Raw genomic sequence first — 27,280 nt, 5'->3', positions numbered from 1 at the left:
ATGATTTTTGCAGTAGGAGACAACTTCACTTGTCTCTGAAGACCTACCTGGACTCATTATTTGTTTGCTGGACAAACATGGGTACCAGAATAATAATTTTAAAAAAGTCACTATGACCTACTAACAGTATTTTGATGATTAGTCCAAATAATCCTCCTAAAACCAGAATTAGGTCCACTGTTTCATTTAGGTTGGTAAATGAAACATTGATGAACATATTTTAAGTGATTTTGGTGATGCACTCATCAAAACATGTCTGTTTAATTATTGACTGTATAATGTTTTCTTTGTAACTTTGTGTTTTTATTATGTAAAGCACCCTGAACCGTCGTACTGCTGAAATGTACTAAACAAATAAACTTGATTCATTGACTAATTGACTGATTCAAAGACAGCTTGTTTGTGAAATATACTGCAGTTATTAACTTTTGCCTTCAAGGGGGATGTTGTGTCATAAAGCATTAGAGGATTGTCCACCTGAAATGGTTGCTAATATATCTTTTGCAATAATAATAAATGATGCTAGGAAAAGCTCTACTCAATTCAGAGGTTTATCATGTAAAAAATAGCATCATCAAGTTCCAAATATTCACTCTGTCCCTTAAAATTACTGCAAAGAACATCAGCTCTTAAAATCCAGGACTTGTATCAGAACATGGGGCATTTTAATTTCATGCTCTTGTATTTTGACCAAAGAAAGTCTAAGATGCAGTATAGTGTGTCAGCACAAAACACAATGTGCCTATTTCAATGTTTTTAAGAATGAATCAGAATATTTATCAATGTTGGCTAAAGGAGAGGATGTCTCTATCTTATTCTAATGAAAGAGAGAGGTTTAATAATAGTTTATTTTAGGAGGCGAAGATCAGAGGTCAATAAAACAATTATTGAGCCTAAACAAGCAGATCTTATGCAACAGTTTGCCTCATAAACGTCTCGTACTCATTTGGCTCATTGGACACCATTGTACATGCTAATCACTAAAATAAGGCATTCATTTTGCATTCAGAGAAAAAGGAGCATCCGTCTGACATTTCTCCACAAACACTGGACTAAGCATGACAGTGTTTTGCGTTAAGACGTATTGTGTCCTGCAGGTACCCCAAGATGAGTGGAGCGGTTACCCCGGTGACAAAGATGAGGAGATTCCATGTCGCCGCATGCGGAGCAGTAGCTATGTCAAAGCTATGGGGGAGCTGGAGGATGAAAGCGGAGACTCCGACACGAGTCCTAAGACTTCTCCACAGGCAGCCATTCGTCCTGATGCTCTTGTCCTTAAATCAGCCATGCAGAGACCCCATTTAGACTCCCAAAGGTAGGGCTGCCTGCCAAGCACAGCAGGTCCTTGTCAAAGCTATGTCTATGGTTTAGTTTTCAGTTTTTAATGACAGACATCTTGCTTTATAAGTAAAAATAAGTAAACCATGCCGGGGAAGACATCAACTAAAATGCTGGTGTACAAGTGAAACATTTGTGGGATTTAATACCTTTTAGGTTAGTTTATTTTATTTTGCACAATTAAAATACATATCAAAGGTAGTAAGAAAAAAAGTAATGATAACAGTGCAGGAAGAGGCAATAGCCCAATGGACGTAAATAAAGCCTCCACATAAATGGGAATTCGCAAATTGTCAAACACCGGAGGGAACTTCTTGTTCTTTCAACCAATGCCCAACTATTAAGTTTAACTTTTAGAATAATTATTAAAGAGACAGGATTTCTTTTTTTAAACGGGGCTCTGGGAAATTGTCATTAGCAGACAAAAGAAGTGGTTACTTAAACCTTTACACTGCTGTCACCTTTGTAGTTGAGCGTTCTTTACAGTCATCTGAACTTCAACAAAAATTGAAAGAATGTTAGAAAAATTGTTGACTTTTAAAACATAATGTAAAACATTAGCAATGAATTTGAGTTTTGGGGGGTTCCCGTGTGAGGTGACTAGAGTTGTTTGTTTCAGACCTGTTGTTTTATTGACTTTTAATTGACTGGCATAATTTTCAAATGAACTTGTTTTTATAATGTTGACTGTCTCTGTGAATTTTTTGCTTTAAGCCACTGTAGCTTTTAAATAGAGACAAATTCTGCGAGGAGTCATGCACTACTCAGTTCTCTCTGCCTTTGAGTGCTCTATGCCCTTTTATTCACCATCATCACTGTGGGATTCTGATCGCTTCTGTGGTTGTATGCAAACAAAAAAGACCCTATGGTTTCTTCTGCAAAGCTCACAAATGTAATAATCTGTCATTGTTCTGAATCTACACTCATTTACGTGTAACTCTTGTACAATTGGACTCTTAAAGCTGAATCTGATGTTAACATAGTTCACATTTAAAACTGTTCTTAAATTGATCTTTTTTGTTTTGTCTGGATTCTGTCTATACATACAGTGTCTTTTTGCCAGCAACAGTTTAGTAAACAGTTTTTAAACTGAGAAATGTTGTGTCTCCCCACCCCAACTTGCTCCTGTCCTTGTTCAGCCAGGGTTACCACTTGCAAACCAGAGATTTGCGGCCCCACCCAAGTGTCACGCTGGATCCTGCCACCTCCTTTCATCCCCCTCCTTTTCGCTCTCGCAACCAGAGCTACATGCGTGCCGTTAGCACCCTCAGTCAAGCTAGCTGCGTCAGCCAGGTGAGTCTTAAATATCCATCTCAAGGAGGCATAACTTCAAATGTAAAAATGAACTTACCTTTTGTTTTGCACCATTTTCACAGCTCAATATGTTACTATTTGTACAGTTATTGTGGAAACACCTCTCAGTTCTTACCTCAGTTTTAATCATCTTCTCTCCTTACGTCTGCATTTCTACCACTTGACACTCAAGCTAAGCAGACAGAAAAAAAATCATAAAAGATTTGAGACAAAGAAAGAGAGCTGTCATGAAAACAAGTGTTTACCAAAATGTGACATCCTCTCTTGACAACCATTGTTTTAAATCAGACTGTTATTAAAACATGGCGTTTAACTTAGCTATATCATTTGCCAGCTGCTTTAGCACAGTCTAAAAATCAAAATATATGACCAATGAGTATTCTATTATTTATGGCAACTTGTACACATAACTTTTTATTTAATTTACAAATCTGTTTGTCAATTAAGGCATTTATCAATACAACTTTTGACTTGCTTATTGGCACCCAGGCAAAGATTTATAAAATGTAATTCAGTAGGAAAATTTAACACTTTAATTCCTCTCCTAACCCAAGGTTCACGGGACCTAAGTGGTGGATTCTTGGATATTTAGGGATATTCAACACTATCCTTTACTTAATGTGGGTCCTTAAAAAAATAAAAGGTTAATTTATTTAAAGATATGGGTGCCAATAAGTGTGGAGGGATATGTTCTCAATATTGATGGTCAAAAAAATCTGTCTTTCAAATTGACCTTCTTTACTAAATACTTGGATCTGTTTTTACTAAATACTTGGATCTGTTTTTGAAGTAAATAGCACTAAGTGTCATGTAACGTTTACTACTTCCTTTCAAAATTTTGTGTTGTGAAGAGGTCAAATTAATGAATTGGAAATTATACTGATGCCGAGTTCATCACTGCTCTATTTTAGGACTTAAAAAACTGAAGTTTTTAATAAATTGCTTTTCATCAAAGTAAAAAATTAAGCTTGAACAATGAATTTTAATATCTAACTATCCATTACACACCAACCTTTACAGGTATGTCGCTCTTTAATACTGTGTGTGGATTCACACAGCTGGATCTTCTGTGGGAGTTATTTCGGACCTCCACTGTGAGATGCGCTGGGGTTGCTGCAGTAAGAAGATGCATGACAGAGCCAGCTCCAATGCTTCCATATGGAGAAGGGGATACAGCAGGAGAGATTTTGGTCAAAAGATAGGGGCGTACATTCAGGCAGCTGCTCTCCTTTGGATGTACATTTAAAGTTTCTGTGGAATAAATATAAAATAGAGAGAGAATGATTATGTTTTTATACAGTTATTCTAGTGTACAGATTGGTATAAATTCCATAAATACAACATATTTATACACAGTGACATATAGAACATATAACTTTGATTTGTGAATAACAGGATACTTTTAAAAACACAAGAAATAGCAAAATTGTTATCTGCTAGAGTTCTTACTCTCACACTTTTTTGCAGCATGTCATGGAAAATATCTTTTGAAATACCTGTAATGTCCCTTCTTTCACTTAATTTTAAATAATTCACTTAAAAAGATAAAGCAAATTTTGAGTCTTCTTCATACAGAAGCACTTTATAACTTTATGATAAGGATGACAATAATGAGGCTATTGTTAGCCCAATCTGCTGGATTTGACCAGCTAGTTACCAGCTAGTTATGTTCTTAGCATATGAACATATGCTAAGAACAGATCTTAGCATATGTTCTAAAAACATATGCTAAGATAATAAAAAACGTTCATCAAGACAAAGACAAGAACAGTAGAATCTTTCCCCATTAGCAAATCACCCACAGCCACTACAGCTTCTTTTTAGTAGGAGTTGTTTTTGACCTAATCAGGTCAAAAACAACCAACTCAGCCACCAATCAATTTCTCGGTGCATCTTTAATCATACACTACCTCCAAAATACCTGCTAGAGTTAGAGAGACAATGAATTGACACTGGAATGCGTTTAATATTTTGTATAATTAGTTATATGTCATAGTCAATCTCATGTCTTATAACAGCTTCTGTATCTTTTTCTGATTTGTCTCTTGTTGTCACCTGCAGTGTCTCCATTTGAGCTGACTTTCATTCAGTTTAAGGTCGAGTTTTACAGTGGCCTTTCCTTTTGCTAACACTGCTTCATATTTGCTGTACAAAGGGGAAGAATCAAAGTGAGAAAGAGAAAGGAAGAGGAAAAATTAAGGACTGCTATTCCTGTTTTTGTCTCTCAGGTGAGTGAGACTGAGATCAATGGCCAGTTTGAGTCAGTTTGCGAGTCCGTTTTTAGTGAAGTAGAATCACAGGCCATGGAGGCCTTGGACCTGCCTGGTTCGTTCCGCACTCGAAGCCACAGTTACCTCCGTGCAATTCAGGCTGGTTATTCCCAAGATGACGACTGCTTGCCTTCAATGACATCCTCCACTGTCACTTCAACTCTCAGATCCACAACAGGTAAAACAACTCCCTCCCCCCCAAAATGAAAGAGGGCTTAGTCTGCATATCGTCATACATCGTATACATGCGCACAAACCTGACATACCTACATATGTACAGTGGGGAACCCTTAAGATCCAGAGATGCCAGGCTGAAGTCCTTTCATTTTCTTTGAAATTTCTGGTGTTTATGTCTGTTTTTGCCACTGCTTACTCCTAGTATTTTAGATGGATTTGCTTCTCTGTTAATTTGCATGAACTGTGCATTGGCCAATTTTCCACATCTGTACTATCTGGAAGTTAAAGATGAGGTTTACAATTTACTTAGTACTATCCTGACAAACCAACACAATGTGAATTATCACAGCACATCAGAGCACAGTCCCATTACACAAGGCATGCACAATAGGAGTAGACTTTACCCTCAGCATGCTCAACTGTAATGGTTTATGTGTGGCAAAGCGTGTCAGTTACTTAGGGAGGGGTTGAGATCTGATGTGCTCTAGTGGTTGGTAAGCCTTCCAACTGTTCTATCTTGGCTCTATTGAGTGCAAAATTTGCAAATGACTTTCTAATTAAGCACATAACTAAAAAACAGAAACCAATTTAAGGTAAGTCAAGGAGACTTAGAGAATGGAAGACATGTGCACACACTTGCTGGTTGCACAAAGGAACTGATTTTTATTGTCAATATTTAAGGAACATATTCACTATTTTATCTTAGTAAGCTGTTGTATTGTGGTGCATAAAACTACAAACAGCAGTGTTAAATCCTTACAAGGTTTCATGTCTATGCTGTTGATGGAATTATTTAAGATTTTTAAATGACTGCATTCTACGCAAAGGTGATTTAAAAAAATGATGTAGATTTGAACCCCAACTTCAAAATATTTTTTATTCATTACTGACTCTTGAATGAACTAGAATTACAATATGTTGCTCTTTTAATACAATTTGAATTAGTGTTATGGTCTTATGTAACACAATACATGCAGTACAGTAAGAAGATTCAAATACATCAGCATCTTTGTGCAAGCAGAATTTTTGTATTACCTTCCTCAGTAAATGTATTTGGTGTTTGCCTGCAAGAGTAAAGCTATGAACCCTATTGAAACATTTTTTTTAATCTATTTACATTAACTGTTTTTTTGATATTATATCCAATAACTTTGTACATTTTGATGTCAATTTATTATTGGAGACATTTTCACTTTTATCTCTTTGTTGGTTTTGTTTTCTTGTTGAATCTGGAGAATGATTCATTTTTTAATCTTTTATCCTTAATTGGGCTTCCAACTGCAATTTCTTCGTGACTGAACTACTATGGATAAAGGTCTCCAATCCCACCGTCTTATTTGCTGAACTCTATTGACTTAGCCATCGGCACTAAATCCTTCAGCTAGGCCTGGGCTAAAAAAATCATTTGGAGTAAGGTTGTATTTTAGAGGTTAGTAAGGTTATAATAAAAGTTATTAAAGCACAGAAAAATAGTTACTTGGTGATTCATTACAAACTTGTTCATTGGTGTCCTTTTGCACAGTTCTTGGAGAACAGTTGTCACCAAATAAGGCTATTTAAAAACAATATCAGGTCATGTTTTTTTTTTAATAATGGTAGTATTCAGGACTAGTTTGAACCCAGAGGTTAGAGGGCCATTGAATGGGAAAAGGAATCCCATGATGCTCCGTAGGGCAGACGAGCTACAAACCCCTCTACATTTGACCATCCAGATGTTGAAGGATAACCAGGGGAAAAGAACAACTGGAGGCATCAGGGATGATTGTTTCAGGTATTTTAATGTTGACATGCATACATATCTATGTATATGTGTGTTTTTGCACTGCCTTCTCAGTACAAATTATAGAACCATAAAGTATAAGTTATCTTAAGTAGCAAACACAGTTCCAAACAACTCATAAAATCTCAGACATCGTTTCTTCTTTAACATTTGTACCACTGAATATTGAATTGTAAAGTGATGAATGTGATGCTGGCTTTTGTGAGTTGTTGATCATGTCTCTATTTAAATGTTTTTAGACCATTTTCTAAGTGTAACCACATCAGAAATGTAATTTCAAAGAGCTTTCAGAATGTTTTCATGTCAAAATCATAAAATAGCAGTGAATGTCATTGCTTTGCCACTGTCTCCAACCATTTGTCAGGGCAGAATCTGCCTGCTGTACATGTGTACATTTTATTTCTTCCTTGCCATAAAAAGTGAAGGCCATTTTTGGCAAAGTCTAACTTTTGGAACTGAGTTTGTCAGCTGTTTTTGACTGTGGGATTGCAGCCTCGCTCTGATGGGGCCTTGGAGGCAGAGAGTGTACCTCTCCCTTTTGCTGGGTTTTATACAACTCTGCACGGTCTTATCAGCCACTTTGGACCTGATATTGTTCAATAGGGTTCATATTTGCTTCTTAACCCTGTGGGTTGTGATTCCTCTACTCCCTTTACATCTTTTCTTTTGCACAAAATGGCACACGGTGCTGGGACATATTTGGCATGCTCAAACAAAGGGGTCCTCAAAGAAAGGATTTCTGATTGATAATGACTGATGTATTTTACTTTTTGTTGTGCTGTGCAGTGAAAAGATAGAAAGAAGCCTTGTGAGGACTGAGAAGGCAGTGTAAAAACATTGTGAAAACCTACAGTATGTGAGTTTTTTGGAAATAATTATAGCAAAGTGTCAAAGACATTTTTTTATTTTTATTGTCTCTTCTATTATGTATAACATTTAATGAGTCGACAATTTATGTCAGTACTGATTTTTAAAAAGCAAACGATGAAACATTGCTTTGCATTCCACTCGCATTACAAATATTGAGGTTTTCCACAGTTCTAATGTAGCAGGCGTGATTTGTTGGGTGTTCCTCCTTTTTGCAAACACTTGAAAGTGTATATATCAAAGTCTGTTGCATTTTAATTTCCTTTTCTCTCACATACTGCAGGTTTTCCATAGATATGTGACCATTCTAGTTTTAAATCCTAATCCAATCATGTTCCAGTTGTTCCTTTCACCATGAATGTCCTTAAATTTGCATACTCGCATCTTTCTTGCAGAGGGATATGATCTTGTGGATGCCACATCCTTGCTAAATGATGACATGATAGAGGATGATGACGGTGCTAGCTCCTCTGCCTATGCAGAGCTGGAGCGGCTAGAGAGAGAGACTGCCGCTGCTCGAAGCCAGCATAGCACTAGCTCAACTGTAACAGCCATCTCCGTCCCCCCAGCAACGCCACCTTCATATAGGGTCCCTGCTGCTTCACCCATTGCCACCACTGAGCCACCAGTACCCCAAGCGCTCCAGGCTTTCAAGGAGTCTGCCAACATGGTTGCTGCCTTCAACTTGCAATGGAAGGACGAAATCTCTGCAATGCGCTACGAGCTAGCAGAGCTGCGTAGAGATGTCTGTGGAGAGTTAAAAACTTTCAACAGCAACTTCTTCAACTTCACTCAGTGCTACAATATGTGGACTTTATGCCGGGAGCCCTGCAGTGATAACACCACACAGACAGACAACAGAGTGTCCATAGGAATTCAAGCAGGCTCAAGCTGGTCAGTTAGACATCATACAGAGGACAAGTCAGTGATGTGTCAACCAGAGCCAGCACCTTTCAGCATTATGGACTTTATGGACCCACCTCGAATTGAAATCATCGAAGGAACTCCTGAAAGCACACCGGAGGGGTCCGGCAGTCCTGCAAGTCCACTACCAATAGAGGACTTCCCATGGGAGATTACCAAGAAGCAAAAGGCTCATAAGCAGTCAGACACAAGTGGCCACACAGGTGGTCACAGAAGTGCCAGTCTAGAACTGTGGAGCAGAAAGTACACCAGTGGGCCCATGTCATATTTGTCTATGTCATTCTAATCATCTGCATTTTCTGCATACTGTAAAAGGATTTAAAAAGATCCAGATTAAGAGCCAGATATGTAAAGAAAAGCTGTTGTTATATGTCCCTTTACTCTATGCAGACACAGTCTGTCATCTCTTGAACTGCTTACAATAAGTTTCCAAGTATTTTTTTTAACAAGTGTCTTGCTAAGCCATGGAATAAAAGAGGGTGATTTTGTTTTACACCAGAGTCAGGTAAGATATGAATGCGAGAGAGAATGTGGCTGATATTTCAGATCCTCAAGTGCCAAAAAGTGCATCATTAGCTATCCTTCACTGTCCTTACATACCTTAATTACTGAGAGAGAGAAATACTGTTCGCATAATAGAAAATGTAAGGAATATTTAGACTGAATCCCATTTTAAGGCCTTAAAGGTGTCTCTAAATCTTTGATGAAATTAACATCAATTCAGTTAGTCGAAAGTGTTTTAAAAAGTGATTTAAAAAAAGAATACTTTCTAGGCCTGTTTACCAGGCCTAGAACGCCAAACTTCTTCACCCTTAACATTTATCATGCAGTACAATTAGAATACCCTTACCACTGGTGTCAATGTTTAACAAATGTAGGGGCACGACTTAGCTGAAGTAAAAAGAGAAATGGGATTCATTCTAATTTACAAATCAATAAAAAGGTGTTTTTGGACCACAGAAACCTTTTCTTGGTTTAGGTACCTATCAGGAGAAATTTCTCCTTGTTTTATAAAAGTTCCTATTAGGATTTTATTACCTACAACAATAGTAAAGAAAGTAAGTTAAAATACTAAGTTATGTGACAGAAAATTATATGAAAATTGGCATAGACACCCAAAACATCCCATGGACAATCAAAAATTTCAAATAAAAAATACAGAAACTTAAATGGAACGTCTCAGTTTACCTGTCCATCAACAAGCCTTTACATGTAATCTTGTGTAATGGTTCACATCCAAAGGAACAAGATGCTCATACAAGCTGCTGAAGTGAGATTCCTCCAGGGGCTCACCTTCCGATTGCAATTCATTCAGTCATTCAGAGGAATTTTCTTAATTTCCCTTCTACTTGTATAACCCAATCTCGGACAAACAGATCATTCAAGCCAGAGATTTACACGTCCCATAATCCTGGTTAGAATTACACCAGCTCAAATTACAATCTCAAGTATGTGAGAGAAAATCAGTGACCTTCACATACAAAGGAAGGACATGTAAATACTACACAAACCGGGCACAACCAATAGTCAAAGCTGCAAACTTTTTACTGTTTGATCAGAGACAAAGTTAACCTCATTGCAATCCTGTTTCTTCACGGTCATTCCTGCCTCTCCTTCAATCCTGCACAAAATGCATAGGAGACAGTATGTGTTGAAAACATATGGCTATGAGGATGTTAGCCTATTTACAGCTTTCTGGTATGTCATTAACTTAAATCATCATTAATACCTGGAGCTCAAAGTCAAAAAATAACACTATGAGCATATTCAGCTTCCAAACCTGTCAGTGAGCCTTCAGAACTGGTTGGTCCAAAAACACCTACTATACAGGGAGGCAAATAGTGGCATGTTTCTGCACATTAATCTGAATAGATCATGTTCATTCCAGTTTCTCATTATGTAGAAACATCTTAAGCACCTACATATACTGAAAAAATACTGTGAATACGTTTATAACTTTATAAAACATAGTTTTGTAATGAATGCATTAAATAATACATTATTTAAGAATATATTGATATACTACTGACATTCTAGTTATTTCAATCAAAGCATTCCTTTGCCATTGCCTTCATCCATTTGTAGCAAGTTGCAGCGGAAATGGGCATTCCTGAAAAAATTTATAACAAGTTGGTTAATAAACTACACAGCCACATTATTTAAATAGAAGATACCATGATCTAATGACAGGAATATAACACCCTATCAAGTTTGTAGACATTTCCACAACACTGTGTTGAATGCTTCGTCTCAAGGCTCTGCAAAACTTCATCCTCAAACAGAATTGTTTACAATAATTCAATCTGAGTGACCATGAGACCCAACTTCGTCAGGAAGGTGAAACAGGAAAGCGATTCATGCTGATCATGAAGGATGGAAATATTAAGTTCAGTCCATTCCAGCACAAACTAAATTTATGTTACATCTCTATAAATGTACAATATATACATGTATCATTTTGTATATAGACAAACTTATATTCAAAACTTGTACTGTTTGTAGTTACAAAAAATACTGTGTTCTGATAGAACTGCGAGGAATTGTTGAGGTAAATGTGGTTCTTAACAAAAAGGTTTTTACTTCTTACTCTTCCCCAGCTATTTGTTTTACTGTTAACTACTTAACTGTTTCTTTTTCTTTTGGCACATATGATGAAATTTGTAATTTCTCCTATTTTGTATGTGGTATTCACTGGAGGCCCTCACATGTTTGATACAGTGTCTTATCAGTTAAAGTTTATATTTTAAAAGACACTATGACAAACACAGACTTTCATCAGTTCTTTTAATGTTGCTTTTAATTTGAGTTAATTTGATCATAATCAGCAATTGTAGAATTTTTCCCATAATCCCGACTCGGGCAGTTTATAACTTCTGAATTGTAATAATTAAACATTATCCCTACAAGTAGACAATCAGAGCCGACAAAGGCCTCTACCTCTTAGAAATGTCCCCAGAGGTGCAGTGTAGTACCGCTGAATGTTCCAACACCGCCTCACTAGTGACGGCTAAGGTGGACTCCTGTCTTAATGGATAGGGGGTCTCAATCATTATTTTGTCTCATAACTGCCACAGCCATTTCATCTCCTATATCACTTTACCGACATGGCGTACCAAAGCTCACACAGACATGAACAGATCTGTGACCAACAAGCCAACATTTGACAGCACTTAAATCTGAAAGAGATTTGCAGCATTGAAAAGGAATAAAAAGAAAGGCATTATCGCCTAAGTTTATAAAAAGTAAAATTGCTCCCTTTCTACACTAACAAAAGACAAAATTTATCAAACATATAATATTTTGAATTATATTAATAAAGAGTTGAACCACTTTAAATTTGAACTTAAGGCCATACACGAAACTGCAGAAAAGACCCTAGGGTTCTTGCAGTTGCTCTGTCTAAAAAAGCAGGGAAATTTATGTCTTGAACATGTGAACATTTTTCTCAATTTCTAAAATTGCTACGAACATGAAGTGTATCAATGTCATTTCCTCTTCAAACATGGTATGTGCAAAGACATCCAAAAGGTTAATTTTTTATGTTATCTAACCAGACTGTACTCTCCCAGTATTTAATTGGCCTCTCAAAGGTTCTGCATCAAATATTATCGTTTCTACATGTTTTTATCTTCAGCAGGGGAGTCTTGCTGAAGACTCCCCTGTGCACAGAGGCCAATGTGGCTAGTCTTTTTCACAATGGTCAGTGACTCTTGAACAGCTATTCTAATTATTTTGATTCCTCTGTCTATAAATATTGGAAGAAATTCCTGATTGTGACTGGTGTTTGGTACGACATGGGTCACTGGAATGCTCAGATCTGTAGAAATATAAATGTAAACAATTCCATCAGTAGGTTTAGCAAGAAGCTGCAAAAGTATTGAAGAGCACCTTGCTTTTATCAATCATAAAAGGCTTTTGAGAGATTAGTAATAAAAAAATTTATAGGCCATAAATTAGGTCTTTATATATACACACACTGATATTATATGCACTATAAGCACTGACAGATTACATACATTTTTATGGTTTTGAATATCTTTTAGCATCAAATTTACTACAGGTGTGAAATGCTTGTTCCCAGAGTCATTCCAATTTACGACACGTAATTAATAGACCTATTCACTTTGATATCTTTGTATGTGTGAATTGCTATTTTTAGTAGCCACCGGCATCTTTTATGAAGATCACCTCAATAACCCAGTGAGACCAATTTTAACTAGGAAAAACATTGATGTGTTCAATACGTATTTTCCTTGCTCTTTCAGTAAAATTGATTAAAATCCAATATATATTTTTTACAAAGGAGAATTTCTCAATGACATGTTTTACTTATTATTGGTTTAACAACACTAAACCATGGAGCTTGGAAGAGCTGGATGCAATGGAGATTATTGTCAAACATAGCCACTTGCAATACAGAGAAGAAATTTCCAAAATATTTTCACTTATTACTCCACTTAAAACATCATTACTGAGGCCAAATGCTGGATTTTTGCAAATAAATCAGAGGAGAAGGCTCCTGACTGTGACAAACATCCTTTAGTAATCCAATGAATCTAAAAAAATATCCACTATTTTGATTTGGGTTTTTTTTAAGATGTTTACGCTAGATTTTCTGATTCAATTCTCTTCCTATTGTTTTAATTGTGTAAACAGATTTAAAGGTGCTGTAGACTGGCAAGTCATGATGTCTTCAATTTACATTTATTCATGCTATGCAAGTCCTTTATTTTTATATGTATACCATCAAAGTATGTGCCGGTTGTACTATTAATAAATAACACAAAGCGTGACTGGCTGAAATAGAATGGAACCTGGAAAAGTACTGATTAACAAAATTATACATATGCTTTGATTTAGTTGTTCATTTTTAAGTTTACTGACAACATACATGCTTTTCTCAGATAGTTAACATCATAACTTGCACATAATGCTAAAAATCTAAGAGGTTGTTGGTGAGATTACTGCCATGTAGTAGCATTTGCATGATTTGTGCCATTATGTAGAAAATAATCATCTCTACATCACTCAGAATGTACACACAGTTGTGTACATTCTGAGATTGTACACAGCATTCTCAGATTACACACAGCTGTGTGTACATTCACAGCTTATTATTTGTGAATGTATATTATCACCCCAAAAGACCTGTTAGTATATAATTTTTAATATTGTATACTAATATTTTTGTAAATTTTCTCAATTTACAAAAAAGCTAACTAGTAATCAATAGATTCTAGGTAACTTCCCCACATAGATTATTCCAGTTTGTCATTATTATTTTATCACATAGCCCAAAGATGTTATTCTTTCCTTGAACAAAGTGGAAATGTAGCAAAATAAACAGATCTAAACAATATTTTAAAATGATATATAAATATAGCTATATACACAGAATTAAATATTTAACAAATCTGAAGAAAAAAACCTGGATAGTCACCATTATTTTTAAACATGCAACTTTATTTTGTGTAATGAAATATCTACAGTAAGTGTTTGTGAGAGTTTCTGAATTGCTTACAATAGCTAATATGTTACAGCACCCTCTCATCTCATTATGTTTTGTTTCCTTTTACTTGTAAACCAGAGATTTAATGCAACAACTGTGCCAAATCTGTGAAGTCCAGGTAGGACAAAGGTTTCTGGATGGACTCTGACCTTGTAAAACTGCTTGAATACAAACCTTCTTTCCCATTTTGTGTTTTTCTCCCTTATTTAATGCGAGTGTCTTGGATAAAGTGTTATTTTCTATTCATACTGCAGTTTACAGGAAAACTTCTGACATCTTCTTTTTGTAAAACATTTGTTTAGCTTGCATTTTTGTTAGCCTTTGTCTATTTTGTTAAACTAAAGAAAAGAAAAACATTTTCTTTAATGGCCATTGCCTACTGTGGTGTTTCTTGTCTTTTTTTTTTTACTTTATGTGTTTTCAAAAAAATGATCGAAGACAATGGATTAAAATGTTTATCATGCTTAAGTTTGTGGTACTCAAAATGGGGGTCATAGCTTTACTACGCATTCGAAGATAAATCTCACTTGCAGCATGTGTCCAATATTTACACATCTGAACACACTACAGCCACACTACATAGATGAGGCAGAGTGTATTTTACTTCAATATGCCTTTCTTTTCAGCTGAGCTGCCATCTTTTTTTGTTTTTGTTGGTTTATTTGTTTTTCTTTTTGTTTTCCCCTATTTTAGGCGCCCGTAGTTTAGCTGGGGGGCGTAGGGAGTACGGTAGGTCTGGTAGGGAACTGCTTTTTTAAAATCTTCTTTTCTCCATGTTGTTACTTCAGCTTTTCACACATTTTGTCTCTCATGAACATTTTCACTTTGGTTAAAATAAGATGCATCATAAGTTGAAGCTGTCATCATATATATTAAATCATTTAAATGTGTTCATCTGTTTCTACATTGAATCCAATGGAATTTTAAAGATTCTATATGATAAGTAAAATCAAGAACGGTAGCAAAGGAATAGTAGTTTCTATCCTTGTGTTTGCTCACTGGCAACCTTTGCATTTATTTAACGAAATTAGAAAAAATTAATACATAATGTTCTATTTCAAATTTATTTAAGGTGGAGCATACCATAGTAGAGAGATCCATGGTACACGGTATAGTGCTCATAAATTAATTTATTTAGTTTGTTTTTTAATTATGATTTAATATTGTTTTAATGTTACCGTTTTGTTCAATTCATCAATATAAGTGATTCACTTTCTTGCTTTAGCCATTTTATATATTTTCTTTGGGTAAACAGAGGAAAACAAAATCAGCAAGCAGTAGTTTACCTTTTCCTATCTTAAAACTTTGTCTGGTAAGGTAGATTATAATCAACAACATTATTCTACAAACCACAACAAATCAATGGCTGCCCTGAATGATGTCTTTTGTTAAAGCAATAATTTATAACTTTTTCTTTTTTGTCACTTTCCAACATGTAAAATAGCAAAACTGATGCTAGTTTAATGTTAGAGAGGGTGACACCAATCATAAAATTACAATACTGTGAAAAAACACAACTTTTTGTCACTCATTTTATAAATTGAAGCTCACATTTGAGTAGATTCATTAAAAGTTGTGTTTAGTTTTGGTCTTACGTTTTGCTAAGCTTGGATTGGACAATTTAGATTATTCTTTCCATTGATTAGCAAATTATTCTTTTGTTGTGTAATCATTTGTATTTGGTACAAAGACAAAAGGGTTTACAAAAGTGTATTAACAGAGAACAGTGAATGAGGGTAGGATCACTAAAACAGTAGTCTTTATTCCAAAATGATTTAGATCCTTAGTCTACCCTAGAATAGTCCAGTTCTTTTTAGCTTTAGGCCAGGTTTGCAGGTTGCAAACATTTCCAGATCAAAGCATGTCCGATAACAGATGGAGGTTAAAAGTTGACAAAACCTTTTTTGCTGTTAAGCATTCATGCCTTTCTCCTAGTACAGTCTTGCTCCCAGCCTTAGTGATGCTGAAAATATTGACCTTAGAATGTTCTTCTCTCAGTAATTACGTCCACTCTGAAGAGGATTTTTGTTAGTGTGATCCGATAAGTATTTTGTATTCCTTGATTAAAAAAAAAACATTAGATATTTTAAGTTGTAAACTGTCCAGTCAGTGGCTAGCTCTGATCAAGCTGAAACCTGCTAGATTAAGGTCACCGAACAAGAAGGTTGGGATCATATTGGAAAATATGAGGTTTGCAAGCATTTTACAGCAAAAAGTTAATATTATAAATATTAGGCTTGCATCTCCATTTATTCTCTAGTTTATTTACTTCCTTTGACAAAGTTATTAGTTGTCAGATATACATGTAAAGATCTATCTTTATAAATAACATATCAAGTTTTAATGTTTGTGAAGGAAAAGACACCTCTGACCTCACAAATTCTAAAAATGAATTGCTTATTGACCTAAAAATTGTTTTCTCTCCAAACTTTTTTTATAAAGCATTCAATCAAGACTTTTTGATTTTGCCACCTTTAATATCAAACCTTCTTGTTCCAAATTCAGATTCTGGTTTTAAAATTGAAATTATTTGGTAGAAGTCTCTTTCAAACAATACTGCTATTGTGTTGCTATCTGGCCATTGATTTGTCTTGGTTTGTTGCGAGGATCTTAGGTAAAAGGTCGAGTCATTTTGCACCATGGGGGCATCACCACTGTATGTATATATGTATGTGGCTATATTTTACAATTGTTTAATTAGTAAGAAGTAAAGGCCTTCTCAAAACAATTGTTCAAGAAATTGTAAGTCCAGTACCATCATCTGGAATGAGGTCCTATTTGTCTTAATCTTTCATTCATTCATCCATTTTCCCATTTATTCATTCATCACTCCAACAACAGTCATAGGAGCTTTGTTTGGTAAACATTGCAAAAACAGATGGTGTTTTCTTAAACTTCCTTTTAAACAAAATGTTAATTCGAAATTAACATGTAACTGAAGAACGCACACAGTAAAATATTTAAAAGCTAGAAAAGACATGACCATTTCCCCCATGGAGAGAGAATAAGTTGACAGGACAACAACTAGTTAAGTACTTCACTAACCTGGCATGTGTGGAACGGTGGTATTTTTGAAGAAAACCTCTAAGAAGTTCAGTTTCCAGTCTAACAAAAAAGACTGGAAACTGTCACAAATGAAAAGGTGCAATTACGCATCACATTTGGTCATAACATGTCTTGTTATGGAGAAATATTGCCACTTTGTTTTTTGTTAAAGTGAAGATGATACTTTCCTTTTAATGTTGATTAAAATAATAGTCTCCCTGTAATATGACAATATATTGTTGTCCATATATTGTAATAATTTGAAAATAATAGGCTATAACCTAGAGTTTTTACAGAAATGCATATTATTGCATCTACATACATGTCATCCTTCACTCTTTACATTTTCAGCCCCCATGCTCATGTAAGGAACATCGCTGCACATCATTCATTCACAATACACCCCCAATTGAGCAGCCTGGACAGCACCTCTTTGCCAGTCTGAGCCCACAACTTTGGCAAGAACGGCCTGAAGCGCAAATGGAGGGAGTTGGACGAAGTGGAGACACAATCTGAGCAATTTTTGTCAATTTGTTTTTGAAATTTTAAGTCATGAAATCAAAGGAACAGGTTTGAGAATACTTGCTGCAAATGAAGGAGAGTAATGGTCTGTCACATTCTCTGTGACAAAATTAGCATGAGCAAAATTCCATGGAGTTGATGCATGTTCCTTTTATTAGATCTTTTCATATATACCTAAATAATCAATTGGAAATCTCAACCAGATTTTGCAAAGAAAACAAAAAAAAACACTAAAGTTTCTGAGTCTTCAAAATTTGGCTTATGCTAGTTGAAGCCAAATTTACAGTACAATGTGTACATTGTAAGTATATCACAAGTGAAATTATTTAATCCAATCACTGCTAAATTTAGCAAAATGTGCAAATGAATCTTTAAAATTGTCCAAATGCTTTATTGCAGCATGCATAGTTCTAAATTGTTTTTGAAAAGTGAAAATAGAGAACAGAGACAGACTCTCTTACTTTCCAGTTCAGAACTGTGTTCTTTGTCTGGGTCTCTCACCACATTCTGTCTGACTTTCTTGTTGTTCTTTGTTGTCTTAATCTCATTTTGTTAATTCTGCTAATGTGTAACAAGAAAGCTACTCCAGTTTATTCCTACAATACTTTGCTTTTTCAGGACCCGATGATCTTTCAAGTCTTTTCTGGGCGTTATTTTTACAGTGCAGTCCAAAAATGACTGAAGGATTGTGCCTTCTAACAAGAGACACAATCTCTATCTGAATGGCTTAATGGTTAGCTTGTAAAACACATTTAAAAGTACTTGTTTTTTTTTTAAAATTGAGACTAATTTCAGTTTATATTTATACAACGACTGTAGCTTCATATACATGTTGATAATTTCCTGTCTGTCTTGTATGCATGTCTAACAGATATGGAGAGCAAAATGTTTACATATTTAAATGAATGTTCTTTAATGTTGTGTGTTTCAGTTCAAAGTTTAAACAATTAAGAGTCATGATGTTTATTTTGTAGATTTAAAGAAATGTAGATGAGACACATTCCTAGCAACTGCTATTATTCCAAAACTGTTTGCCAACAGTATTAAAGTCTATTGAGAATTGGTTTACTATTATACAGAAACATTTAACGTATTCAAATAAGTAAATAAAACTGCCTACAAAAGGAAGTTGTGCAAAGCTATGACAGACAAAGATGTGTTTCAAGCACAGCAACTTTTTTAAGGTGCCTTGCGAGGAATGTTGCTTGTGGACATTGCTCATCAAGGTTACAAGTTGCTTCAGGGCTATTAAGAGGAAATGCATTTGGAGAAGAAAGCACAGATATTATTGAATAACAGTTTACATGCAGAAGAACTGCTTAAGACTGTTGCACAATGTACACTCGTGGTAAAAAATAATTATTATTATTGTAGGATTTATCGGTTAGTATTAATGACCTGAATGTTCAGAAAACAACTAGTCTCAGTAGTGTCATAAATCAAATTATCAGCAAGAGAGAGAGATGCAAACTTCCCCTTATGAAAATGACATTTCTTACAATTTCTATTGTTTGAATAAACATAAAAAATACTTTACTAAGACGACAGTGGAAAAAACAAATAGTTTATAAATAGTGAAAAACGATTCTACTTCCAGGCTGGATCCTATTTATTAAAAAGAAGATGAGCATCTTGTTTTTATAAGAATCAAGATGATTAGAGTCTTAAACGCTAAGAAGTGCCTTATTTCTCTGTGCATTAATATTATATCAGACATTTCACTGGACTAACTTCTGTTAGATGCATTTCTTTAGCTGGGATGCCAAAGCTCAAAGAAGAGTGGTAAGGATATTTAGTGACTGTAAAGAAGGAAATGTTTTGGCGACTAAATAAATATTATTGCAATTTTCAGCAAAACCATTTCAAAGCATTTTCCTGATATCATGCATCTTTATAAATATTCGTCAACTCTTGAAACAAAACTGAAATAAGGTGGTTAACCTTAATAATTGTTTTTGTCTCCCAACTAGTGGAGCTGCAGATGGCTTTTATAGAAACAGAATTATGAACAGTTTGTAATTTCAGGAAACAAAACACTATTTAGATAATCTGACTTATTATTTTAAAAGCTATGTGATGAAAACATCAAAGGACAGTGTTAACATCACCTAGCTTTTGAGATGCTTATATAATCTGGTGTGGCAATGGAAAGATTAACTGTCTTAACAGAAATAAAAACAGCTACATGTATTTTTTTTGTGCGCTTAGATGTAATTTTAGTTTTAAGAAAGACTCATAGGCACTAAAACAACAGTATCATCAGCCTAATATATTTTAGGCTCCAGTTAATCCCACACCAACTAATTTATTCACAAAATTACCCCCTCTTTGAACCCAAGGATTTTATGTGTTTTAAGGTTCATTTTAGGTGTGTATAAGAGGTAATGGGTTGTGCTTTGTGGTTTTGGAAAGAGGATGTTAGATTTAAGGAATTTTGTAGTAACTAGATCTACTTGAAAGAGGGTGTGCTTTATTTTTTACAATGAGAGTACATGTAACATGTAAAAAAACAACAAAAAAAATTCAAAGATATACAGTTGTGCTTTAAAAGCTCTGTGTTTGCTTATCTCCTTAGTAGTTAATTGATGAATTACTTATTCAAGAAAAGTTGAAGTGGTCTTTCTACCGTTCCTGTTTACATACAATATTCGTTTGAATGAACCCAGTTAAGAGTGTACTTTTACCTGCATGTTTTCTTTCTAACTGATGTTACTTCCTCCTTACAGGGATTCAGTTTCGTCTCCCTACTTCATGCAGTGTGGACCGTGCTCAGCCACCTCCAGGTAGCAGTGTTATACCGCCCCTGTTTTTCCAGTCGTAGTAAAGACACGTCTGTAGGAGTTAGAAACAGAACAAAGCAAATGGGGAGATATATCATTCTAAATTCTAAACTTTAAGTACACTTAATATTTCACACGTAAAATTACCACATGGTGTTTGAACAATGACTATTCACCACTTCACAACTAGACAACATTGATTTGAAAAACATAGAAAAAATGTTTTTACCAGGTTTTAGTAGAGGGTAAAAAGCTGTTATTGGGACATACTGTATATTGTGATGTTTTTATCATCACTTAAACAGTTTAATATGTAAATTCGTAACATTAGATGAAAAGAATATTAAGCACAAGTGTAACTGACTAAAAAGAAAAGAGCAATGCAATATAAACAGGAATCTATGAGATCCTCATTTATATTCCTTTTAATATAAAGGAATACAAATGTATCTAATTAAATTCTAATAGGATCAGAAATAGATGATCACATGGTCTTTTCCAAAGTAATGATGAAACCCTTTACAACATCTAGACGGGTAAGGAACTGCCAATAAATACTGGGTCTGCTGGGATACTCAATGACATAAAATTGACAATTTGTTCCAAATTGAACCGACATTGTTGGCTATCCTGAGGGCTATTTGACTGACTGGATGGGGCCAAAACTGGACATTTGGATTTTTTTCTCTCTCTCTCTCTAGATATATCTACCAGTATATATCTAGATAAATTCTAGATCGCAAATAGGAATTTTGCTAAGACTCAAAATGTTGAACATACTTTTGAAGACTTGGTTTTACAAGATGAGAAAATGAGTGTTTTGGACAACCTGATTCCACCATATTTCTGCATCAAACCAACATGGACAAAAACTCTGCATGTGAGGCACCTTGCAGAGTAATGGCCTATAACATTGACATGGTTTAAAAAAAAATAAAATTGATGTCTCCATTTTAATTTCAAATTGAGCTGTCATGTTGACCTGTTGGGGTTATAGAAAATAACAAAACTGTAAATTCTCAAATGTATGACTGTTTGTAAGCTGAACAGCAACAAAATTTGCAGAATTTAATTTAGGTTTTTTAGTCCTGCTTTCTCTCTCTATGGGGGGATGTATTTACTGATCTGCTTTTGTGCAATTATGCAAAGCCAAACAGTTTGATTTAACAAAGGCAGCATCAACTGGATAAATGAAGGACAATAAACTTTCCTGGTCTGTGTAAATTTAACTAGCGGGTCAACTGAAACTATAAATCTCGTGATAGATGTTTCTCAACTTCAGGTACAGAATTCAAGAGTTGAGCTGTTTGACAGGCAAAAGATGAAGAATCATCCATCTCACAAAATCTCCCCTTATTGGTGCTCCATCCATCTATGTTTGTACTGACATTAAATTTTCTTCTTTTCTCCAGTATCTTTAGGCAGTGTTGTAGAATTTTTTTTATTAAGGAATGAGAATCTGTTTCAATAATAAGAGAAAGATTAATCTTTGTCTTTAAGTTTCTTTATTCGAAGGCAAAAGTGTTCGAAGAAGAGCCCTAACGACACACATCACATGGTTATATAGTCACAGCAAGGCAAAGACTCACCCAAAGTCTGATCTTATCTCTATTGTCAGCTGGAAATTTCTTTAATGGAAAAACACATCTTGCAGAAATACAAAAACACAGCAGATATAATCAGAAAATAAATGGTTAAAAGTATCATCAATTCCATCAAAGATGAAATAAGGCTAAAGATTAAATTTTCTAATACACTAGATTACATGTTCCAATTCTTGCCATTAAATGGTTGCTGACACTTTTTTTGACTTAACTTTAAGGTCATTCAATGTCAAATAGTTTGTGTTTTATATTCAGGGCAGTCCCCTAGTGTACAATGACTCACAACTTTCTAATTCCACTTTTTACCCTCGAGAACACATTAAAACTTGCACCGTGTTGGGGTGGTGGTGGATGAATGGGAATAGTAGTCATCTAGTAAGCAACATGTAGATGTGCCTATGGGCAAAGCACTAGGATGAGATTGCTCTAAAAGGCTTTTTGATTGGTCAGTATGACAAAACCATATAATTGAAGTTAAGTCCATTTATCTGTTAAAAGTAAAACAGTTAATTAACCAGGCAACACACTATGATGACCTGCCTAATGGTGTTTTAGTCCTCTTTTTGCTGCCAAAACTACCCAGAGTTATAAAAGCTGCACTAGACACCTAAAAGCCCCCTCAACATGTTGGTGGTGGGTGTTTAAAAACCCATCATTGTGTAGTTGTGTAGTTGCTCAATGGCAGATTGGGGTTGCTCTGCACAGAGCTGAGCTGAGCAACATGCAGAGCTCTCTTTACCAACGTAAAAATCACAGTGGTCAGTGATAACATCATGGCGACTGATAGATCAGAAGCAACTTTGTACATGTCCACAACAAGTGAAATAGTAGACAAGCCATAGACATAGCAATATAAAATTATTTTACATAATTCTCAAAACCTTTAACTTAATTGAGTTCAACATCAGAATAAAAACACTGCATATTCAACATCAGAATATTTACAAGTAATTTTACAAAGATTGAGAGAAGTTTTTTTTTACAGCACAGTTTACTGGAGGACATCTAGTGTTCTGTCCAAGCACCTGCATTTCCCATGTGAACCTACTGTATATAAGTACTTTGTATTGCCTTGTTGCTAAAAATGTGCTATATAAATAAAATTACCTTTACCTTTATATTGCGTACAAAAAAAAAATCTTAAAGGCTTATAATGTTGCAGAAACAGTCCAAAATAGGCAAAAACATTCATATTACAAATATCAGGTGTTATTGTTGGCATACATCAAAGATATGATTTAAAATGTACTTCTTATTAATAATTAATTTATTAAACTTATTAATTATTTAGGCAGTCATAAAGTGTATGATTAAACTTCAACAGATCTGATTGGTGTTCGCTTAACTGGCGGCCTAATACTGCCATTATCATTAAGCTTTTGAGGGACTCCCATCTACTTGCTTTGTGATTACTCAGTTGTTGTCCATATTGCCAGTTTTTAAAAATGTTGCGAGCCCTTTTAACCTTTTCCCCAAGTAATAGGCCAAGTTATGAGTTTTTAAAGAGTTTGATTCCTGACTCACTGGCTGCAAATGCCCTCTATGTGGTACTTGTTTATCAGAGGAGTACAGGCCGTATTGTGAAAATATGATATTCCTTTGTTGCTTAATGGGTCTGGACATACAACTGTAACAGAGAAAGAGTTGTAGTGCTTTTAAAAGTCAGGTTGACCTATCTTAACACCATTTCTGCTTTAAAGTAGAGCAGAAACTCAATTAATCAATATCATTTGAACCACCAGGGGAAACGACAATGTCACACTTGATTGATTCTATATAAAGGATATAAAGGTAGTCTTTGTAAAGTAACATAAATTTAATGCTGGGTTTTATTACATTTATCATTGCTTTAGGAAACATATGCTTTTACTCTCACGTTTCACGAGTGTCTCTTACCTTAGCTGTTTTTTTCCTCTTTTTCCTTCCAACACACCAGGTTTGTGTTAGAGGCGTATTTCCCTCGTCTCCTTGATTTTTTTTATTGGCGGTTGCCAAGAAATGTTAGGGATGCATTACCGCCACCTACTGGTACGGAGTGAGGTAGCGCCTGTCTTTCATAACATAACTTCAGTCTGACTTTGTCTCAGGTTGACTTTCATTTCTTAAACCAAATTTTCACCTTATGCAGTTCCCTTTAATACCCTCACAATGCATCATCTGCTGTTTTGATAGCTTTCTGTGCCCTTTTTTATTTTAATCATTGTCTTAAATTTAAGACCTCTCCATTTCCTTCTCAGCTTCACATAACATTTTTCAGCTTTTTACAGGAGTTATTAGAATATTTGCTACCAGAGCCAAATTAATAAAAGGCATGACTCAGATTTTAAAATATAATAGAAAAACTGATTTTAAAGCACACAATTATGTATATATTTAAAAAAAACATTCTATTCATGCTAGTTGCTAAAGCCTGACATTTATGTTATTGAGTTCTGTGCTGGCACTGAGCAGTTTGTAACGTTTTCAATTTAAAAAGTAATTCAGTCAGCACCAGTGTGTAATAATAGAAAGTGTGGAGTTATTGTACACTCTGAGTCATTGCGCTCATTATATTCTTATACCCACCTGCTGTGTCTCACAGAATTCCAGCCCCTTTATGCTGGATAGAAGTCAAATCTTAGATAGGATTTAGTTTAAAAGAGTTCCTTTAATCCACAGTGTCCTCAGTGTGTGCACAGAATGTGTTTAAAGATAGCTATGCTCATACTGTGGGTATTTCAGCAGGAAAAGAACACTTACAGTACATTCCTGTATTAGATAATGAGATCACTTATGCTGTTTATTAGATAACATCCTTTATGTAAACTTGAGGATGAGTGTTACTAAATGAAATATATTACAACCACATTAGTAAAGCAGGAGATCACAAACTGTTGGGAATATATGTATTTCTCAGGATGATTGCCACAGATTTGCATTGTGATCTGTGATTAGCGGTTGTGTTTCTTTGTGTTTCATTTTATTGTATTTCACTCCATTTTATGGAGGAAACTTAAATTGAAAACAAGAAAAAAACTGAAAATGAAAAATTCAAATAGCACATTTTGAGCTTAATAATGGATCTCAAACTACGAAGAAAGGTCTATGTTATAGTGACTAGTAGTCACTGATTAGTTGTCATTCAAAGGTGAATAGATTTACCCGCTTTTAATGAAATTACTTAACAATAGAACCATCTGTATGATAACTAATTAAACACAGGCTGCTTTCTCAACAGACAGCAAACAAGAAGAGTGGAGCTTTACTTTTGTAAATAATTTGACTACTTCCTGTTTTTTTACTTACAATGTACTGGGACAATTGGAGACCTGATTCACCATTATTCCAAGTCAACGAGTCAAACAACATTGTTTCCACATATAATGAAGACTCAATTTTCAACCTTAGCTTTAGGCATTTTGTTACCAATAGCCCCTGATAAGAATACAGTTTGGTTCCAGTTTTTAACCTGGAACTTTAAACCTGGAACTTTTACAGACAAAAACAAAATAGGTTTTAAGTCAATACTTTGCAGAAAGTTGCTGCCCCTCAATAAGAGGTGTAAAGATAAACGAGATAAGATGTCACAACACACAATAAAAAGTTTACTAGAATTAGACAGGAAAGATTTTTAATTTTCTTTTTTGGAAAAGAAAGGTTCTTTCCCTTCTTAGCATAAAAATAAAGCTATTACAAAGCAAAAGCAGCGTTTTATACGATATAATGTCAGTATACAGTAATTCAGTCCAGTTTGTAACTCTGCTTTGAGGTCTAGCCTAGGTGGATTGTCATCAAAATTTCATTTCCACAGAATTATCAATTCTTTTCCATAATCCTTCATTGTTCTTCCCCAATGAAAGCTGCTATTTTCCACCTTAATGACACTCACCCTGCTTTAACTGCTAAATCAATGTCTGATATCTCATCATGCAGTGAGGTCCCTCTATCACACCATGTGTGATGGCGGTGAACTGCAACATTTGCCTTTGTCAGCTTTGGCCACATTTTTCATTATCACTTTTTTTTTGCCCTCTACCCTTGTTTTGCCTTGCCCCCCTTCTCTCATCCTGCTTTTGCTGTCCAGCGGTTTCATATCCTCCCAGTTACAAGAAGACCCCACCTCCTGTGCCCCCGCGCGCCACCACCAAGCCTCTTATTTCTGTGACAGCCCAGAGCAGTACAGAGTCCACCCAGGATGCCTACCCGGAAGGCAGGCATTCGCGAGGCGGTCTGTGGACCACGGATAGCCTTGGACGCCCTATCTACAGCTCCATGGACAGCCTGGACAGCAGCAAGGCGGTCACCTTGGCCATGGAATCAACGGCAGGCAAGAGGCATGCGTTGGTGGGAAGTCACACCTCCGTCCAGACATGTGACAAGGCGGTACTGGTATCAAAGGCTGAGGAGTACCTCAAAACCCCACGTTCTTCTATTGGTATACAGGTAACAAGACATCTAGCAGCCTCAATTTCTGTTCTAGTCACCTTGAAAAGTAGAACTTACAAGTGAAGTTTTTCACAAAATATAACAACGTGGTCTGCCATTTTTGGCAGAAAAGCTAACTCAAGTAAATTTTTAACATAATATACAGAAGAATTTATATGCAGTATGTTTTTTTGTATTTTGCCATGTTATAACTGCAGACCTATTGAGATTATAATTGATAAACCAAAAAAAAGTGGAACCTAAATTAGGTGGGTTACAATGACTCATTATTTTCAAAATGTTTTTTGCAAATAAAAACTTATAAACTTTGACGGTCATTTTGCATTCAGCCTCCTTTATTCTGATAACCCTAAATAAAATGCAGTGCGATGTATTTGCCTTCAAAGTCCACCTGCATGTAATCCATCTCTACAATTGGATCAATAACAAGATGGAGAATGGAACCACTTTTAAAAAAGATGATAATTAGGTTAAAGTTGAGCATATAAACAAAATGATATGTGTACAATTGTATATCAATACAATAGTATATCAAGTTTCTTAGCTAATGCAAATCCTTGTTATTTAACATGTTTGTGTGTATTTGTATTGGAAATGAGGGTCAGCTTTACACTGGTGTGTGTATTTCCCAGGTGGAGACTGTGACAGACTCTGAGGCTGACAGTAAAGGTCTTCCTCAGTTTCACTCCATAGGGATCCAGGTGGAAGATAGGAAAAGGTATGCG

General features: G+C 35.3%; 1 protein-coding gene and 1 long non-coding RNA gene across 8 annotated transcripts in view; one reads left to right on the top strand and one right to left on the bottom strand.

The window, feature by feature from the left end:
- The window catches only part of dlgap2b (discs, large (Drosophila) homolog-associated protein 2b), a 95,366-nt gene that overhangs the window by 57,039 nt on the left and 11,047 nt on the right, over nt 1-27,280 (top strand). For 3 of the 6 annotated variants that reach the window (XM_028040201.1, XM_028040203.1, XM_028040205.1), the window contains 7 exons: nt 1,098-1,315; nt 2,478-2,631; nt 4,881-5,100; nt 14,873-14,917; nt 20,473-20,529; nt 26,194-26,552; nt 27,188-27,273. In XM_028040201.1, coding sequence (XP_027896002.1) covers nt 1,098-1,315; nt 2,478-2,631; nt 4,881-5,100; nt 14,873-14,917; nt 20,473-20,529; nt 26,194-26,552; nt 27,188-27,273 — 1,139 coding nt within the window. Of the gene's footprint in view, nt 1-1,097; nt 1,316-2,477; nt 2,632-4,880; nt 5,101-8,141; nt 14,550-14,872; nt 14,918-20,472; nt 20,530-26,193; nt 26,553-27,187; nt 27,274-27,280 lie in introns of those variants that run through there. The other 3 variants (XM_028040202.1, XM_028040204.1, XM_028040206.1) reach the window with 3 other exon arrangements.
- On the bottom strand, nt 1,190-26,194 carry LOC114158573 (uncharacterized). 2 transcript variants are annotated; one of them, XR_003598429.1, is made up of 5 exons: nt 24,027-26,194; nt 20,431-20,578; nt 3,665-3,903; nt 2,768-2,824; nt 1,190-1,325 (listed from the first exon to the last, which is right to left on the bottom strand). It is a non-coding gene; the product is annotated as an uncharacterized LOC114158573 (long non-coding RNA). The 2 variants fall into 2 exon arrangements; XR_003598430.1 differs by having other exon boundaries at nt 3,665-3,803.

This window comes from Xiphophorus couchianus, chromosome 15 (assembly GCF_001444195.1).
Source record: "Xiphophorus couchianus chromosome 15, X_couchianus-1.0, whole genome shotgun sequence".
Lineage (NCBI taxonomy): Eukaryota > Metazoa > Chordata > Actinopteri > Cyprinodontiformes > Poeciliidae > Xiphophorus > Xiphophorus couchianus.
Note: the sequence above shows the minus strand (reverse complement) of the source record. Positions and strands in the feature narration are given on the sequence as shown.